Source organism: Bos grunniens, chromosome 1, assembly GCF_055505025.1.
Source record: "Bos grunniens cultivar Pamir isolate PY7600 chromosome 1, Bosgru_T2T1.0, whole genome shotgun sequence".
NCBI lineage: Eukaryota > Metazoa > Chordata > Mammalia > Artiodactyla > Bovidae > Bos > Bos grunniens.
The window spans coordinates 46285368-46303593 of NC_141165.1; the positions used below are offsets into that span (position 1 = coordinate 46285368).

Genomic DNA, 18226 nt, shown 5'->3' on the forward strand with positions numbered 1-18226 from the left:
ACCATCAATCTTTCCCAGCATCAGGGAGTTTTCCAATGAGTCAGTTCTTCACAGCAGGTGGCCAAAGTATTGGAGCTTCAGCTTCAGCATCAGTCCTTCCAATGAATATTCAGGGTTGATTTCCTTTAGGATGGACAGGTTGAATCTCCTTGCAGTCCAAGGAACTCTCAAGACTCTTCTCCAACACCACAGTTCAAAAGCATCAATTCCTTGGCGCTCAGCTTTCTTCACAGCTCAACTCTCACATCCATACATGACTACTAGAAAAACCATAGCTTTGACTATATGGACCTTTGTCAGCAAAGTAATGTCTCTGCTTTTTAATATGCTGTCTAGGTTGGTCGTAGCTTTTCTTCCAAGGAGTAAGCGTCTTTTAATCTCATGGCTGCAGTAACCATCTGTGGTGATTTTGGAGCCCAAGAAAATAAAGTCTCTTACTGTTTCCACTGTTTCCCCATCTATTTGGCAGGCAGTGATGGGACTGGATGCCATGATCTCCATTTTTTTTTAATGTTGAGCTTAAAGCCAGCTTTTTTCACTCTCCTCTTTCACTTTCATCAGGAGGCTCTTTAGCTCCTCTTCGCTTTCTGCCATAAGGATGGTGTCATCTGCATATCTGAGATTATTGATATTTTTCCTGGCTGTCTTGACTCCAGCTTGTCCTTCCTCTAGCCTGGAATTTTGCATGAGTTACTCTGCATATAAGTTACATAAGCAGGGTGACAATATACAGCTTTAATGTTCTCCTTTCCCAATTTGGAACCAGTCAGTTGTTCCATTCCCGGTTCTAACTGTTGCTTCTTGACCTGCATACAGATTTCTCAGGAGGCAGGTCAGGTGGTCTGGTATTCCCATGTCTTTCAGAATTTTCCACAGTTTGTTGTGATCCACACAGTCAAAGGCTTTAGTGTAGTCAATGAAGCAGAAGTAGATGTTTTTCTGGAATTCTCTTGCTTTTTCTATGATCCAACAGATGATCTAAACCCAAATTGAGGGACATTCTATCAAATACTTGATCAATGTCAAGATTATGAAAGACAGACAAGGAAAGACACAACAGAGGACACTAAGAAGACATGAAAACTTAATGCAATGTTGTGTCCTGTATAGGATCCTGGAAGAGAAAAAAAGGACAATGAAATTCAAAGGTCTGTAGTCTAGTTACTAGTACTGTAGCAGTGTTAGTTTGCTGGTTATGATAATTGCACCCAAGTGATGTGAGATGTTAAAGGGCCAAGGAGGTAGCCTACCTGTAGGGATATGGCAGTTACACTGTCAGGGGGTGGGTGTTGAGATTCTACATGGATGACCAGATAAGGCTCACAAAGAAAGTGGATTTTGAAAAAAGACCCAAATGTTACTACTTCTGAATATCTAAATATTTCTTCATATAAACAAGGAGATCATTTAAATGATAAGCGTGTTTCCTTATGCTTAGCAATTACCCAGTAAACCACCAACAAGGTAATTAAGTAACCAAAGATAGAGGGGTGTGTGTGTGTGTGCCTGCATGTGTGTATAAAGCCAGTTTTCATTGTCTTTTACATTTCACTGATCATTTTCTATGCTCGGGTAGGTATATGCCAAGGGCCTCAAATAGAGGTTTTCAAAGCATATATTCCTTTGTACACGAAGGAATTTCATCAGAAGACACAATAACAGTTCAAAGTTCTCTTTATACTTCCTCTGCTTTAAGCAAGTTAGAAACAACAAGTGTCAGTTAAGTAAAATGATCTTCTAAATAGCATCTCACTAATTTGAAACATCACAGTGAAATAATCATATGCCATCCTAGGTCTCAAGAAGGCATGTTCTCATTAGAGGCAGAAAAATGATCAAGGAAACTGCCACAGAAGTTTTTGAGAATTGTATTAAGTAATAAACCACCTTAGATCTTGTGAAGAGGGGTAGTAGAAATAAAACCACACAAGTAGAGTTTTCCTGTCTGAAAAACTGCCACTCAGTCCTTCTCCATCCTGGGGGAATACATCCTACTTGTAAGTGTCAGCTCTTCCTCGTGGTTGGTGGTGGACCCTGCCTATACTGTGCCCCTCCAATCCACAGGAAGCCTTGCAGTCAGGGACAAGGACTTTCCCCTGCCCTTCTCCAGGAGAGGGCACAGCTGTGTAGGTTCAGGGGTGAGTAGAAACACATCAATCACACAGGGGTTAGAACTGAAGACTGACACACCAAGGAAACCAGAATTGAAAGAGACATGTGTACCCCAATGTTCATCGCAGCACTGTTTATAATAGCCAGGACATGGAAGCAACCTAGACCTCCATCAGCAGACGAATGGATAAGAAAGCTGTGGTACATATACACAATGGAATATTACTCAGCCATTAAAAAGAATACATTTGAATCAGTTCTAATGAGGTGGATGAAACTGGAGACTATTATACAGAGTGAAGTAAGCAGAAAGAAAAACACCAATACAGCATACTAATGCATGTATATGGAATTTAGAAAGATGGTAATGATAACCCTGTATGCAAGACAGCAAAAGAGACACAGATGTATAGAACAGTCTTTTGGACTCTGTGGGAGAGGGAGAGGGTGGGATGATTTGGGAGAATGGCATTGAAACATGTATAATATCATATATGAAACGAATCACCAGTCCAGGTTTGATGCATGACACAGGATGCTTGGGGCTGGTGCACTGGGATGACCCAGAAGGATGGTACGGGGAGGGAGGTGGGAGGGGGGTTCAGGATGGGGAACAACATGAACCCGTGGCAGATTGATGTTGATGTATGGCAAAACCAATACAATATTGTAAAGTAAAAAAAAAAAAAAAAATTTATCTTGAAAAAAAAAAAAAAGAACTGAAGACTGTTGATGAGTATTTTTCATATTTATATAAATCAAAATATACATGTTTATTTGGTGGGAAACTATCCCAGTACTTTGTACATTGATGATAGCCAAAAAGCCAATTCAATTCTATTTAACCAGATAATTATCAACCATTTTCCAAGGACTGTTTTATTCCAGGACTGTAGAGATAAGAAGATAAATGAAATAAAGCCCTATACTTCAAATAGCTTACTCTCTAGTAAAAGATTTAAAGTTTGTAAACAAATAACTATAAAAGAAATAAATAGCAAATGTCTAAAAGGTCAGGGAGGTAGCCTACCTAAATCAAATAAGCTGAATGGAGGAACGACAGAATCCCCAAAATGGAACCAGATTCTTCATTTTTACTACATTATGGTGTGGCTATGTATGTGTGTGTGTGTGTGTATATAATATCTCTATTTTATTTTATATTTAAAAATTTAAACTAAAACTGAAAAAAAAAAAACATTTATTATTATTGTTATCTTATAATTCATTACTGCTCTGTCTTGGAATCAGAAACCTGATGTCTTTTCTTCTGTACTAAAATGTCAGCCAGGTCTATTTACTGTAATGTATGGTACGAAGCCTTAAATATGTAAACTAGGGTTGGTAATTTTTTTCAGATTAATTTTGGAATAAAACTGCTCCTAAACATAAGATTTTCCTAACATGGCTAGGTTCTTATAAGGAGGGTTATATCCTCCAAGATGGAAATACTATTCTAGCTTTCAATGTTGCCATGGTATTCAATGCCATTTTGTAGTAGAGTTTGGTAACTTCATAGCCCTTCATTTATACTACCAAAAATTAAGAAAGGTATGGCAGAAAGTGAAGAGGAACTAAAAAGTCTCTTGATGAAAGTGAAAGAGGAGAGTGAAAAAGCTGACTTAAAGCTCAACATTCAGAAAACTACAATCATGGCATCTGGTCCCATCACTTCATGGGAAATAGATGAGGAAACAGTGGAAACAGTGTCAGACTTTATTTTTGGGGGCTCCAAAATCACTGCAGATGGTGATTGCAGCCATGAAATTAAAAGACACTTACTCCTTGGAAGGAAAGTTATGACCAACCTAGATAGCATATTAAAAAGCAGAGATATTACTTTGCCAACAAAGGTCCATCTAGTCAAGGCTATGGTTTTTCCAGTGGTCATGTATGGATGTGAGAGTGGGACTGTGAAGAAAGCTGAGAGCTGAAGAATTGATGCTTTTGAACTGTGGTGCTGGAGAAGACTCTTGAGAGTCTCTTGGACTGCAAGGAGATCCAACCAATCCATCCTAAAGGAGACCAGTCCTGGGTGCTCATTGGAAGGACTGATGCTGAGGCTGAAACTCCAATATTCTGGCCACCTCATGCAAAGACCTGACTCACTGGAAAAGACCCTTATGCTGGGAGGGATTGGGGGCAGGAGGAGAAGGGGATGACAGAGGATGAGATGGCTGGATGGCATCACTGACTTGATGCACAAGAGTTTGGGTGAACTCCGAGAGTTGGTGATGGACAGGGAGGCCTGGCATGCTGCGATTCATGGGGTCGCAAAGAGTCAGACATGACTGAGCGACTAAACTGAACTGATTGAAGCTGAATAAGCTGAAGAATTGATGCTTTCGAATTCTGGTCCTGGAGAAGACTCTTGAGAGTCCGTTGGACTGCAGGGAGGTCAAATCTGTTGATAGTAAAGGAAATCAATCCTGAATTGGAAGGACTCATGCTAAAGCTGAAGCTCTAATACTTTGGCCACCTGATGCAAAGAGCCGACTCATTGGAAAAGACCCTGATGCTGGGAAAGATTGAAGGCAAAGGAGAAGGGGGAGACCGAGGATGAGATGGTTGGATGGCATCGCAGACTCAGTGCACATGAATTTGAGCAAACTCCAGGAGGTAGTGAAGAACCAGGAAGCCTGGCATGCTGCAGTCTACGGGGTCACAAAGAGTTGGACACAACACAGCAACTGAGCAACAACAAGCTAAATAATGCTGGTTTGTTTTCTTAAAGCATGAAATCCAGTATTCAAAGGTCCCATTTTGGAAATTAAATTTCAGGTCACCATTTTCATATCTGGGAACTGACTGCAATGTTGAAAGAGTGAACCAAATTATTCTTTAACAAATGAATTTTCCAAAGACTATGTTGTCAGGACTGAGAAAAGCAAATGAGGTATTCGTGTAAATTATTCTGAATGTCCCAATAGAAAACTATCCACAAGGTGTCGAAGACGTGTAATGTCAGCAAGAAGCTTGGAACTTTGAGCCAATCTTTGCTGCTAAATGGATATGGACTACTTCCTTTGATGATATGAACAGTTAAAAAAAAAAATGCTCTCCAAGATCACAGCACAAGCCAGCAAATTCATTAAGCAAACACTGACCTGATTTTTCTCCAAGATATAGAAGAATAGCTGATTCATGATATTAATTACCAAATCCATGGCTTATTTCCTTTTAGCTTTTTAGCCCGAAGCCATTCCTGATAAATGAGGAAATTAATGGACTTATGCTTAGTGCCCCTTCAAAATACAGCCACCTCAGATCTGTTGCTTGACGAGTCCAAGCTTAGCCCTGCCCTCTGTGAGAACCCGATCTGTAGTAACACAATTTGGAACACTGCCTTCTATATCCAACGGTCTGAGACCCTTCTCATCACAAAGTAATTCTGATGTTTTGCCTTGCAGAGCCTCCTTGTTCAAAAATTCTTTAACCCTTCCAAAATTCTCAGAGCATCACAAATAAATATAGCTAATAGTGTGCTATTATTTATATATATGAGCTCATTTACTGCAATAGAAAATGCCACCAATAATTTAACTTATCCTGAAAGTTCTCAGCCAGATTTTCAACATGCTGAGCAGAAATGTTTCTGATTATAGGAACATTTGCAAGTGCTTGTTTATACTCTGGACACATAATTTCTGCTACATTCAAAAGAAACCCTTTTGTAAAAGTGTTATCTGTAAAAAGGTTTCGTTGCCCAGGCAATTTTTCCACTTAATAGAGAACTGCACTTCACAGCAGATCTTTTATTTTATTCTCATTCAAAACAAACACTGCCATTTCTTCAGTCCATCAAGTTTCCAAATGCCCATCTTTTCTGTATAATACCAGTCATGGCTTATTTTATTATGGTGCCTTAAGTTGTAATTTTTCTGTTGTAAACATTCTTTGTTTACAACAAAGACTTTTCTTGGAAATTCTTCACATCTACCAAAAAAGGGACCCTTATTTTTTCTTGAAATACTGAACTCTGTTTTTTAGGAGATGCACAAGTCCCTTTTTCTCTAAATTTTACAATTAAAAAATAGCAGTAAACACGTGGGAGTAAATAACAACTGCCATTTGATCTCAGTGTTGAAAACACAAAGAAAGGTGTATGACCTTTGAATAAACAGGGAGGACATCGCCCCTCAGATTCAGGGCATGTTGGCTATGTGGGGACACTGACCCTCTGTCATTAGCAGAAGCTAGAAGTCAGACATTTAAAAGAAAAATCTCCCAAGATTAAGCAGATTAATTTCCTAAATTATCAAAAGGTTGGTAACTTTTATTAAAATTCCAAGTGGGACAACATTGTTCTTGCCGGGCACAAGAAGTCTGCAAACCGAGTGCAATCTGTAAACCTCCCATTTACAACCTCTGGGGATGGAGAGAGTACCAGTAAAATAATATATATCCTCCCTTTGTGTAGTCCCTGAGATTTAAGAAGAAAAAAGGTACAGTTACATCAACATGCTTCTATGGGGGTATGAATCCAAATACCACAATTAATTTTAGAAAGTTACTGATGAGGTGGCAAAATGCAGTGAGAAAGATATCCTCCTCGAAGCCCAGCACATGTGGGGAATCCTGAGTGTATCATGTATTAGTTTGGTTGCTGCTAGAGTCGTCATCTGGAAATTGGGATAATAAAATTACCTTGTAAGTTTGTTAAAATTCGTAGTGATGAACATACACATGTTTCTCAGTGTACTATTGGCATTTGGAAGATGTTCCATAAATGGTAGCTATCCTGTTATTGCAAAACATAAGTTTCCAACCACATTTCTTTGTTGCCCCCACAAATATGAGCTGCGCCCAGTCACCTCCTGTCACCCCTCCCTCTCCACGCCGTGTTCCCTCACCTGGCGCAGAAGCCCACGCCACAGCTCCTCAGCCCACTCAAGTGTTCTACTCATCTGCCTTGCCTGCACTCTTACCTGTACCTGGAATGCCTGTTCCTCCCTTCTTCGTTCATCTACTTCCTTTGAGACTTAACCTCTTCTCAGAAGTCTTTCTTGAGGGCCACCTCCCTCCAGTCAGAGTAGAGCACTCCTTCCCTTCCTGCCTCGTGTCTGCCTTCATCATATCATTTGTCAACTAGTATTGTCAACTGTGAGGGGCTCCCAGGTGACTCAGTGGTAAAGAATCCTCCTGCCAGTGCAGGAGATGTGAGTTTGATCCCTGAGTCAGGAAGATCCCCTGGAGAAGGAAAGGGTAATCCACTCCAGTATTCTTGCCTGGAAAACCCCATGGACAGAGGAGCCTAGTGGGCTGCAGTCCACAGGGTCACAAAGAGTCAGACAACGACTTAGAGACTAAAGAACAGCAGTTGTCAATAGTGAGCTCTTGGAACAGAGGAGCTAGGGCAATCACCTCACTATGCTGAGCATGTGGGTTCAATGACTTTGCCTGGAAGGTAGTTAGAGCTCAAAAAAAAAAAAAAAAAAAAGGGTCAAGGAGAGAATTATGAATGAGTGAGTGACTATAGACCTGAGAGGCAATAGCCCACTCAGTGCCTGATTCTCTCTTGCTTTACACATGCAGCTCTTTGGCAACTGGTTATGCCTCTCCTGCTTGCCTTCCCGAACCTCACTCAGCAGCTACTGCCTCTATCCCACCCCAAAACCGAATGGCAATTTCCATTCTGGAGGGGCAGGTCATAAGAGAGGAAAAAGCTTAACTGTCACCCCTTGCAGCTTGGAGTGGGGACTGGAAGAACCTCTGAGAGGGTTCCTTTTGAAAGGGAATAGAGACACAAAATAGAGTCCCTCACTGGAGACAAAGGAAGGGAAAATTTGACCAAAGGTCTTCCCTTCCCTTTCAGAACTGCTAACTTCTTAGCCAGGTGGAATGAAAATGAGTGGGCAGGGGATGCAGGCTTGGGGCACTGCCTTCTTACACAGCAGCATATACAGTCCTAAGTCAGAAGAAAAAGCTAATACTTTTTAGACATAATACTAATAATAGTATTAGTAGACAGGGCTAATACTAGCATATACTGGGCCTTTAAATGAAGAATAGACAAGCAAAGGGATGCAGATCCCTGCTGGGGAACTTAGTGATAGAAGGAGGATGGGCAGCACTTCCTGTCCAGGTACCTTCATGAGCAACCTACTGAAGTAGCCCCAGTGTAAGAAAAGTATTTTCCTTAATGCACAACATTAGAAAACTGATTATGAATAACATGCAAGTATTTATTCTTTTCCAGGAACATGGGTGACATTTGGAGGTCAAATTTCAGATGAGGTGAGTTACTTTTGTCTCCAATTATGCTGATCATAGAAAATGCAAAGCAAACTGTATTTTACAATACAGTTTCTGTGATTCTAGTATTTTAAAAGGATATTTTAATCACCGGAAATGGCTAAGATTGACTCAGAGATTATTTTCCACTTTATCTTGCTTCCTGTATTTTTCACATTTAGACTATTAATAGCTCTTGAAGCTGTCAATCTACTAAATGAGCAGGCTCAATAATTAGAGGACAATCAGTTTTGGAATTAGTATTTAGTAACTTTACGAAGAGATTTTATTGCTGGCATGTGTATACATATGTGTTTTAGCTTCACCTAGACCAACTGGCCCCAGTTTGTCTTGTTCCCATTTTAGTATTTCTCAGTCTTAGGAAAACTGGGTCACCCAGACTTGGGCAAGTTAATTCAACCTCCATTCCTCATTTTTTCATATGCAAAACGGGAAGTTCTGTTGAAAATATTAACCATGTTATGCATGTCAGACATTTATATAGCCCTCTGACTAGTAAGTTGCAGATAAATGGGACCTATAACAATCGTATTTACTACAGAACTCCTTTATACCTTCATTTACACATTCAGAACGGTGCTTATCAAAATGATAATTCTGACCATTACCTTTAACGATTACTTTCACGGCATAAATGAGCTATGGAGGCATTGAGTACCAACAGCTTCCCTGAAGAAACCCCTCAGGTCCCGTCAAGCCTTCCTTCGCTTCCTTGATACCACTGAGGAGTCAGGGATAGTGCATCTAAGCGGATATATTCACTGGGCTTCAACTCACTCTGCATTAACTGGATTTGTTAACATCTACAAATGTTAAATGTTGCCACATTAGTAAAATGCAGATGATGGTCCCTAAGATTAATGAAGGGCTCAGCCTGGTGCCTGACACAAGACAAGCTCTTTTAAAGGTAGTTCTTACTACCATCCCTAAGGAGACACTTAGGGAGATAAAGGGTCTTTTCCACAGCTCACAAGCTCATCCTGTTATTTAATAGATTCATAGGGAGGGGTCTTATCTTCTTATTTTTATCTATCTGAATGCCTGTTCCCAGTATTGGGCATAGGTAGCATGGCACCCCACTCCAGTGCTCTTGCCTGGAAAATCCCATGAATGGAGGAGCCTGGTAGGCTGCAGTCCATGGGGTTGCTAAGAGTCGGACACGACTGAGCAACTTCACTTTCACTTTTCACTTTGATGCATTGGAGAAGGAAATGGCAACTCACTCCAGTGTTCTTGCCTGGAGAATCCCAGGGACTGGGTGGGGGGGCCTGGTGGGCTGCCGTCTATGGGGTGGCACAGAGTCGGACATGACTGAAGCGACTTAGCAGCAGCAGCAGATCATCACAAAGGGCTTGTTACAGTGGAGAGTACTTGGGAAGCAGACCTGAGGTGGAAATTAGCCTGCAGAACAGATATTAGGAATCTGGGCTGTGATGCAGTCTCAGCAGTGAACTCAGCTGACCCCATGGAGATCTCTGAAGCTCAGATGGCCCTGCAGAGCTGTCCCAAGTTGGGGCAAGAGGAGTATTTATATCCCTTGTATGACCAGTCATTGGACAGAGGCTGCCCTGGGAGGCAGGTCTGTCCCTGGGCTAGGTGACTCACTTTAGCCAAGTGCTTTCTGATGACGGCATTCCTAAGAGCTGGGGAAATAATTCCTTGAGTTCGAAAGGAGGACCAGGGTGGTCATCACCAGGTCCACTCCAGGGCCATCTCAGGAAAGGAGAATTGAGGCAGCACAGAGGCAAGTGCACAGATATCAAAGCAATGGATGCAGACTTCAATCAGATGCAAAGTAAGTGATAAGGAAGGAGGGAGGTCTAAAGTTAATAATCCACTGTATCTAGCATGTGCATAACCTCTTACTGGCTGATATGGTACTTGGGGCGGAAAAAGACAAATATACCTTCCCTTTCAGAGCAGAGGAGTCAACTGTAAGCATGTTATTCCCCTCTTCATCTTTGCTCTGCCCTTGACAGTGTCTGCTCTCTGCTGCAATGAGCCCAGCTTGCCCAGGTCAGAGTACATAGGGCCAGCCTCTGAAACAAATCATTTTAAAATTATGATTCTAAAAACTACACAATAAAGCTGTTGTGAATGACTGAAGAGACTTTCACCTCAATACAGACCAGACAAATAGCTGTTGTCCTTCTGGAGAGTAGCTGTGGCTTTTCCCCAGGGCCCAACAGAGAGATTGCCAGCAAGGAAGATAGGAGACACAGCCAGACCACAGTCACACCCATGGCTGAACTTGTCAAGTTAAACTATTTCCATGTGGCAGTGGAGGCACAAAGCCGATACTAATCTTAATATGCTGAGTGACGTAATTATCAGTGCCACCTTGGGAGGTAGTGATGTCCCCATTACTGTGTGAGTTCAGCCATTTATTGAATAGCCACTTGGCAGGAATGCTGTTAGGCTTCTTTCAATTGCAGGTAACAGTAAATCCAATTCAAACTGGCCAAACAAATAAGGGGAAAAACTATTTTTACTTTCTAATTAGAAATTCAGAGTTAGAGCAAGCTTCCAAGTTGACTCAGTTAGAGCCTCCGTTGCATTTCCTAGTGATTCTCCTGGCCCTGTGTTCCTTTGTATGTCAACTTCATCCATACAAAATAGTAAGATAGCAGCAGGCATTCTAGATCTCAGTTAGAAAAGTAACTCCAGGGAAAGTGTTGCTTATAGAAATACTGCAAGAATAACCAGGAAAAATGTCCCCATAAGTCCTCAGTCAATCTCCTCTCACATTTTATTGGCCCACATGTGTCACATGACCCTCCCTGAACCACGTTAGGCCCCCCAGGCCCTCCTTGGAGAGAGGTAAGGTCAGCTTCCTCTGAGAGCTGCAGGTTCCCTAGGGGGCAGGACAGAAGCATCCACATTTTGCAGATGATGAAACTGAAACATAGAGAGGTCAAATGATTTGCCAACATGTATTTATCTAATAGGGGCTTCCCTGATGGCTCAGTGATAAAGAATCCTCCTGCAATGCAGGAGATGAAGGAGATGCAGGTTTGATCCCTGGGTTAGGAAGATTCCCTGGGGGAGAGCATAGCAACCCACTCCAGTATTCTTGCCTGGGAAATCCCATGGATGGCCTGGCGGGCTACAGTCTTTGGGGTCGCAAAGAGTTGGCCATGACTGAAGCTACTGAGCATGCATGCATTTATCTAGTAAGTGGTACCCTCAAGCTCAGACACTGGTCCTCTGACTTAGTCCTGTGATTTCCTTTAGTCCGTGTTCAGATCTTCAGATCTCATGATTGGGAAATGTCTTATTTAGTTCAGCTCTCCATCCAGGATCCTACATCTTAAAATTTCTCCCTAGATGAGATTTATTATGCACATTTCCTAATAATAATCCATTAGTATGACACATGACATAACACAGGGATGATATACAATACAAGCACAATAATCTCTAAAGTATAGGGCATGTCCCTGGCAGTCCAGTGGTTAAGACTCCATGCTTCAACTGCAGGGGCTCGGGTTTGATCCCTAGTTGGGGAACTAGCATCCTGCATCCTGTACTACCCAGCTGGAAAAAAAAAAAAGTGTGTGTGTATATATATATATATATATATATAGCAATTATGGTATGAAAAGCTATACTGTCTTAAATTTCAATTTATACTTAGGAGAAACGTCATAATGGTGCCAAATTAGAAGCAGTAATAATAGGCATCCCAGGTGGCTCAGTGGTAAAGAATCTGCCTGCCAGTGCAGGAAATGCAGGCGACACGGGTTCAATTCTGGGTCAGGTAGATCCCCTGGAGGAAGAAATGGCAACCCACTCCAGTATTCTTGCCTGGGAAATTCCATGGACAGAGGAGCCTGGTGGGCTACAGTCCATGGGGTCACAAAGATTCAGACAAGACTAAGTAAACACACAATAACACTTTAGCTGCTATTCTAAGGGATTTGCGTTGTGCTAGCCTGACAGTTTTCTTGGTATATCACTTTAAAAAAAAAAAATAGGAGAAGAGATTATCTTGAAAATACTGATAAAACACCCTAGCCCACAATGAAAAACATAATGTAAAAATCAATTTCAATTATTTGTGAGGTGTGTAATTTTTCAGTTGACTAATAAGTCTATCAACAAAATGAAAAAAATGTCCTTTCTCCAGCACTGTTTATTGCTGTCCCTCCAGAACCATCCCTCGAGGTGTAGTTTATAGCTGCTCCCCATGCTCTTTCGTCACACTTGCCACTCGTGTTCAGCAGCACAAAGGAAGGAGCGAGGAGCTTGGCAGTCTCAGGCTGACCTGTGAGGAGCTGGAGCGCTCACCCTTTCCTCTCCATGCAGTGTCAGTGTGGCTGGTGGTCACTCTGTGACCGTGCCTGGGGCTGTGCTGAGCTGACGGGAACTTTCCAGCAGTCCCAGCTCTGTCTAACTTTTGATTCATCAGCACAGTCTGCTAAGCCTCCAGGGGAAAAAAAGACAAGCTTTTAGGTCAAGAGTTACCCAACTGCCAGAACCTATCAGCTTGGGAAAAAGAGAAAGATGAGAAATGAAGTCACCAGTGATCCAAACGACCGTCTTGGTCCGAGAGATTCCAGTGCCACAGAGAATGTCGTCAAACCAGGTGTTCCAAGCAGAGTGAGAAACCCAAGTCCCTCCGCCTCACTGTGCTCCTGGTGGCTGGGTATTCTCAGCACTGAAGGAAATCCCTGAGTGCCCAGTATAGGTCTGAGGGAAGGGGTAATTGTACCATCTTCAGGCTGGTTGAGTCTTCTTTTTTTCTTTCTTTCTTTAATACAACTGAGAAAAATAAGACTGGTCGGTGAGACTTCCATGTTCTTAAAGACCACCATAGGATTCCAAGTTGCTTCCCAGGCTTGTAAAGCATTTGGCTTTCCAACTGACCTTCACATCCTCTTGCAGGTTGCTGAACGGCTGATGACAATCGCATATGAGAGCGGAGTGAATCTCTTTGATACAGCCGAGGTCTATGCCGCTGGAAAGTAAGTCAGTGCCTGATGCATCTCTCATGTCTCAGTTCTGGGCCCAAGAGACTCCCCGAGACCATTGCTGACACATTGGTGAGAAGGGTCTGTCTTTCCCACGCATGCTGATGCCATTGCTTTTCTTCCCTCCTTTACCTACCTCCACCAGAATTGGGGCTATTGACCATCTCTGGACTCCTCTGCCCACCCAGACCTTCCCACCCCTGGTCCCTGTATGAAGAAAGGACCGGAAGCGATTGCCACAGTCTGTCAATACTTGAGGGGCAGAAGTGGTTGTGACCAGAGTGATGACAGTGGAGACCCATAAATATTAGCTGAATGTAATTAATATAAGTGAGCAGATTCCAGCGTGGTTTTTCCAAAGCTAGTCTTTCATTTTATAACCACCCCACGTAGTTCCTCAACCTTGAGGAGAACAGGCACATCCTCTCTGCAGGGAAGTAGAGATTAAAGGAGGGATTCCCAAAGATGCCAAGAAACCGAATATCTTTTATAAGAGGGCATTTCAAGCTCTACGCTGAGGACAGACAGGGCTGCAAAGAGGCCTCACTTCTTTTTCTGGAGAAGTCACAGCTGGCTACAACCTTCTTCTGGACCCTAGAGCAGGTTTGGAGCTCCAGGACAGGGCTCAGTGATAAGTCAAAGCACATGGGTACTATGTCTTCAGTGTCCACCCCTCTGGTCCCACACAATAAGCACATTCAACAGAAGTAGCCGCCTTGGCCTCCTGCTATGAACTCGGATGCAGAAAAGAAACCAAACATCTAAACTGCTACTGGAGCAGCTCTGCAATTCTCTAACAGGGCTGAGGAACATCATCACCTGCAGGCTTCATTCCTCCCCTCTGGGTGAGAATAACAAACTGCTGAATCAAGTTCATCACTGCCTGATAAAAGCGCATTTTCCCAGCCTGGGTTTCCTCCTTTTCAAGGGCAGGGCTATGTTCAAGGACTATCAGGCAGGTTCAGAGCGCACATCCTTGATGTCTTCTGTTGTGTCCAAGGAGAGAAAATACAACTGATGAGGATTTGTTTCTTTCCACATCCTACTTTATCTCAGCATTTCCTTCTTCTGTTGAATCCTGCTTATTACCAAATGGGGCTAAAGCTGAAAAAGAGGGAGTGATTAACAAGTCTGTTAGAGTTCTGTTTGTATTCCTGTTGTGAAGGATAATCGGTCCTGATTAATTATTGATTGTTTGTCAGTGTGTAATGAGATAGGTTCCCACTGTGAGATGCAAGGTTGCAGGAGAGACAGGGGGAAAGAACCCTGAGGTAACGGTCAGTGTGCGTCCCCTTGGTTCCTGCTCCCCGGCTAACCCGCCTCGGGGTTTATTGCCAGGCTCTACACTCCTACAAAGACGGGACTTTTCAGCTAAGACAAATCACAATTAGAGATGACTTGCTCTATAGAATGCTAATGGACAATGCACTGATTACATTGAGGTCTCCATTCACAAAGCCTCTGAGAGCCCACCTGCTTCTCACAGTGTTGGTCTGACTGGGAGGAACCTAGAAGAAAGTTTTAGTATCCTTAAGCTTGGGTCCCAGCTGGGGTAGGTGGAGGGGGACAGGATGGAGAGAGAGTCTTGAGTATAACACTCCACGACCAGCGTCAGTGGCAGGAAGGACACTCCCCTATGACTTCGTATATCCTGCTCTTCTGACAACACTTGTCACTGGAACCCACGACATTCTCTCTGTAGGCCACTGCACCTGCAGCCCTGGCTTTTGAACATCTAAGGCCACACATGTGTTCTTTAACCCTGCAAGATCGCCTGGGAGTCAGTATTTTCTGTCTGAAAAGCATGAGGTCTCACTGTCTTCTCTGGTCACAATCGGAGACTATGGCCATTAGAAAGAAACCCTTGACTCCCTTTGAATACCACCAAGCTAGACAGTTATATATAGTATCAGTGGTTCAAAAACGCCAAACTGCCAAATGACTCCACTGCTTCCTAGTATCAGGACCACAGGCGGTCTCCTGCCAGAGTGTCAGGATTTGGCAGGTGCTTCTGGAATGCTCCGGGAGCAGGATTCTGCAGGCACAAGCAGAAACAGCAGAAACTGCGCTACCAGCCGAGAGTGGCTTCTATTTTGGGGACATGTAGGCACTGACAGTTCAAACAAGGAAGGGATCTGGTGGTTTGGATTGACTCTTGCGTTTCCAGGATACTGTATCCTGAGACATTATCTGTTTCTCCTCCAGGGCTGAAGTGATTCTGGGGAGCATCATCAAGAAGAAAGGCTGGAGGTAATGTGTTCACCATACTCATTTAATAGCCTTTTAAAAAGACTGCTACTATTTTGTACCAGAGAAGAGAAAATAAATTTGCATTACAAGTGACCAAAAAGACTGTCAGAAAATCCAATTCTTAGTAAAGAAATAATTTACAGTGCTTTGAAAGTAATTATTAGTGAGATCACTACTTGCACTTCAAAAATTAACTTGTCGTTGATCACAATGAATTACCATGGGTTGAGCAGAGGATGTTCATGAGATAATTGTGCATAAAATAAAGTGGCATTTCATGGTTTTTGACTGCCCTGTGTGGTGATCTGGTGAAGGAAGGGAGCCACAGAATGCTAATTATCTCCATACATGTATTTATGTGCATTGTTCATTTTATTAACAACTCTGGATGCAAAGAAATGATGACCCAAGAAACCCTTGGGATAAATATCCCAAAGCTTTCTTGTTTGAGCACAATTAGCCAGCATCTCTCCTGTGTGCTGGGAGCCATATTATCTGGACATTCAAGAAAGTGCTTCCTCTGCTGTGCTTGAGGGTTTACAGTGCATCCTATCACCTTGTAGAGGCAGAGCTAGTAGTAATGAGGGATGCTATAATGTTGGGGGGGAGCAGCAAACCCCCTCTGTTTCACTACATGTGTCAGCCCTAGTAGCCACTTCTTTCCCAGCATGAGTACAGACTCAGGCAAAGACCGACAAAGACCACTGGTTGAGTTGGAATTCACTTCTGCTCTTGTACAAGATCTGCTGATGGCCAAATAAATGACAGATAACAGTTCTATAATACAAGTGGAAATGGAAATTCGGAAGTTCCTGGAAATATGAACAAATGAACTTTGGTGACCTATTTGCTCCCTTTCCCTTCCTCTCTTTACCCACTCCAGGGACTGTAAGAGTGTGAAGAGAAAATTATATTCAACCTTAAATGCGGAAAAAGATTCACATCCCCACCCAGTCCTCCACCTTGCCTGAGTTACCATTTCACTCAGAATGTCAACCCATCCATCACTGCTCAAATAGGACTGTATCCCTTTGTGAATTATAGCTGCAACTGTTCAATGCTGCCTCTGTCATTATATGATATTCTCCCTTTGTGTGTTTGTGTGTCTTATAAAAACATTCGTCATATTGGATAAAGGGCCCACTTTACTCCAGCATGACCTCATCTTAATTTAACTAATTACATTTGCAGTGGTCTTGTTTCCAAACAAGCTCACATTCTGAGGTACTGGGGGACAGGTCTTTAGTATATCTTTTGTGGGGGACAAAATTCAACCTATAACAGACACTTTGGAGATGAGTCCAATAATGTCCAGTGAAATCAACAGCAAGGTGCAGGCTGCCAGAGTACACCTGAGGATGAAGGGGAAGCTTTGGTGCAGTAACTCTCTTCCCCTCTGCATCCACAGAACACTTGGTCATCACTCATCATACTTTGCAAAATTTCTTACATACCTTTTGTAGAAAATAGATTAACATGCATCTTTCGCAAAATGCTTTTCAATCTTGCCAATAAACACTCAGGCTATCCCCAAGATACAGATATTGATATCAGGTCATGAAAGTTCACAGCCACCCACCTGAGGCTGTTGAAAAGATAGACCATAACATCATAGCATGAAGGCTACAAAAGCAGGTTTCAACTAGCATCCTTCGCTTTTTGTCCCAAGACCACCGCTTGCTAGCTGTTTTGTCCAGGGCAAGTTACTTCTCTTTGCTGTGCCTCAATTTACCCACCTGTAAAATGGATGGCATAACTGTTCACGGAGCATTGTGCTGATAAAGTGAGATAAGGTGAACAAAAGAATTTTGAAAGCTGTGCTTTATCAATGTGAAATCCTCATAATATCATTCTTCACCCACTCAGAACAGTTGCTGTAGATGCCCCCCTGAAGTCCATGATAATTCATCAGGTTGTTGTCTACTCTTGTATTTGAACATAAATATTGGTATGCACACCCATGGAGGCCAAACATTTTACAGAAAGCCTAATTTGGGAAAAATAAGTCTATGGTGGTCTAAGGGTAGAATGCATGGCTTTGGCAGGGCCAACTGCTCTGAATAATCCAGAAGGCTGCACTCATTTTTTAATAAGATTCCCTCCAGAGCTTTTTGTTGAAATTCTGAGAACACTTGCTGAAGGAGACCCAACTTCCCTGTGGCAGATTGCTATTATACTAGGTATCACGAGGTTGATGGATTAACTTGGAAAGTGCATCAGCCCTCTTGGGGTATGTAATTTCCAGATGTATATCTCTGTAGACCTTCTATTAGTGATTCGAATTACTTTTCAGGGAATTGACTTCAGTAGGATGGGGTTACTGACATTTTCTACACATTTTTCTTGTTGCAGCCAAGTTATCAGAGTTGTCACCATCATTCCCCATTGGTTATCATTAATCATACTAGTCTTTTATGTGTAAGGGCTTCAGGCATTGACTCTACAGCTGACGGAATTAATAAACGCCTTATTTCAAATACTCTCGAAGTTTGGTCTTAACCTTTGAATCTCAAATGCCCTTTTTTCCTTCAGCCAGTTCAATTGAATTATATACCTGGAGAAATTAAATTGTATTGAGCTCTACCTCCCAATTTTAATTTATAGAACTATAGTTCTTAAGACATATTTCATATTCC

At 42.4% G+C, this 18226-nt stretch overlaps 1 protein-coding gene across 2 annotated transcripts in view; it reads left to right on the top strand.

Annotated features, from left to right (window-relative positions):
- Positions 1 to 18226, top strand: part of KCNAB1 (potassium voltage-gated channel subfamily A regulatory beta subunit 1) — a 444955-nt gene that overhangs the window by 346486 nt on the left and 80243 nt on the right. For both annotated transcript variants that reach the window (XM_086391547.1, XM_086391559.1), the window contains exons 3-5: positions 8312 to 8349; positions 13255 to 13334; positions 15546 to 15590. In XM_086391547.1, the coding sequence (XP_086247673.1) occupies positions 8312 to 8349; positions 13255 to 13334; positions 15546 to 15590 (163 nt within the window). The remainder of the gene's footprint in view (positions 1 to 8311; positions 8350 to 13254; positions 13335 to 15545; positions 15591 to 18226) is intronic.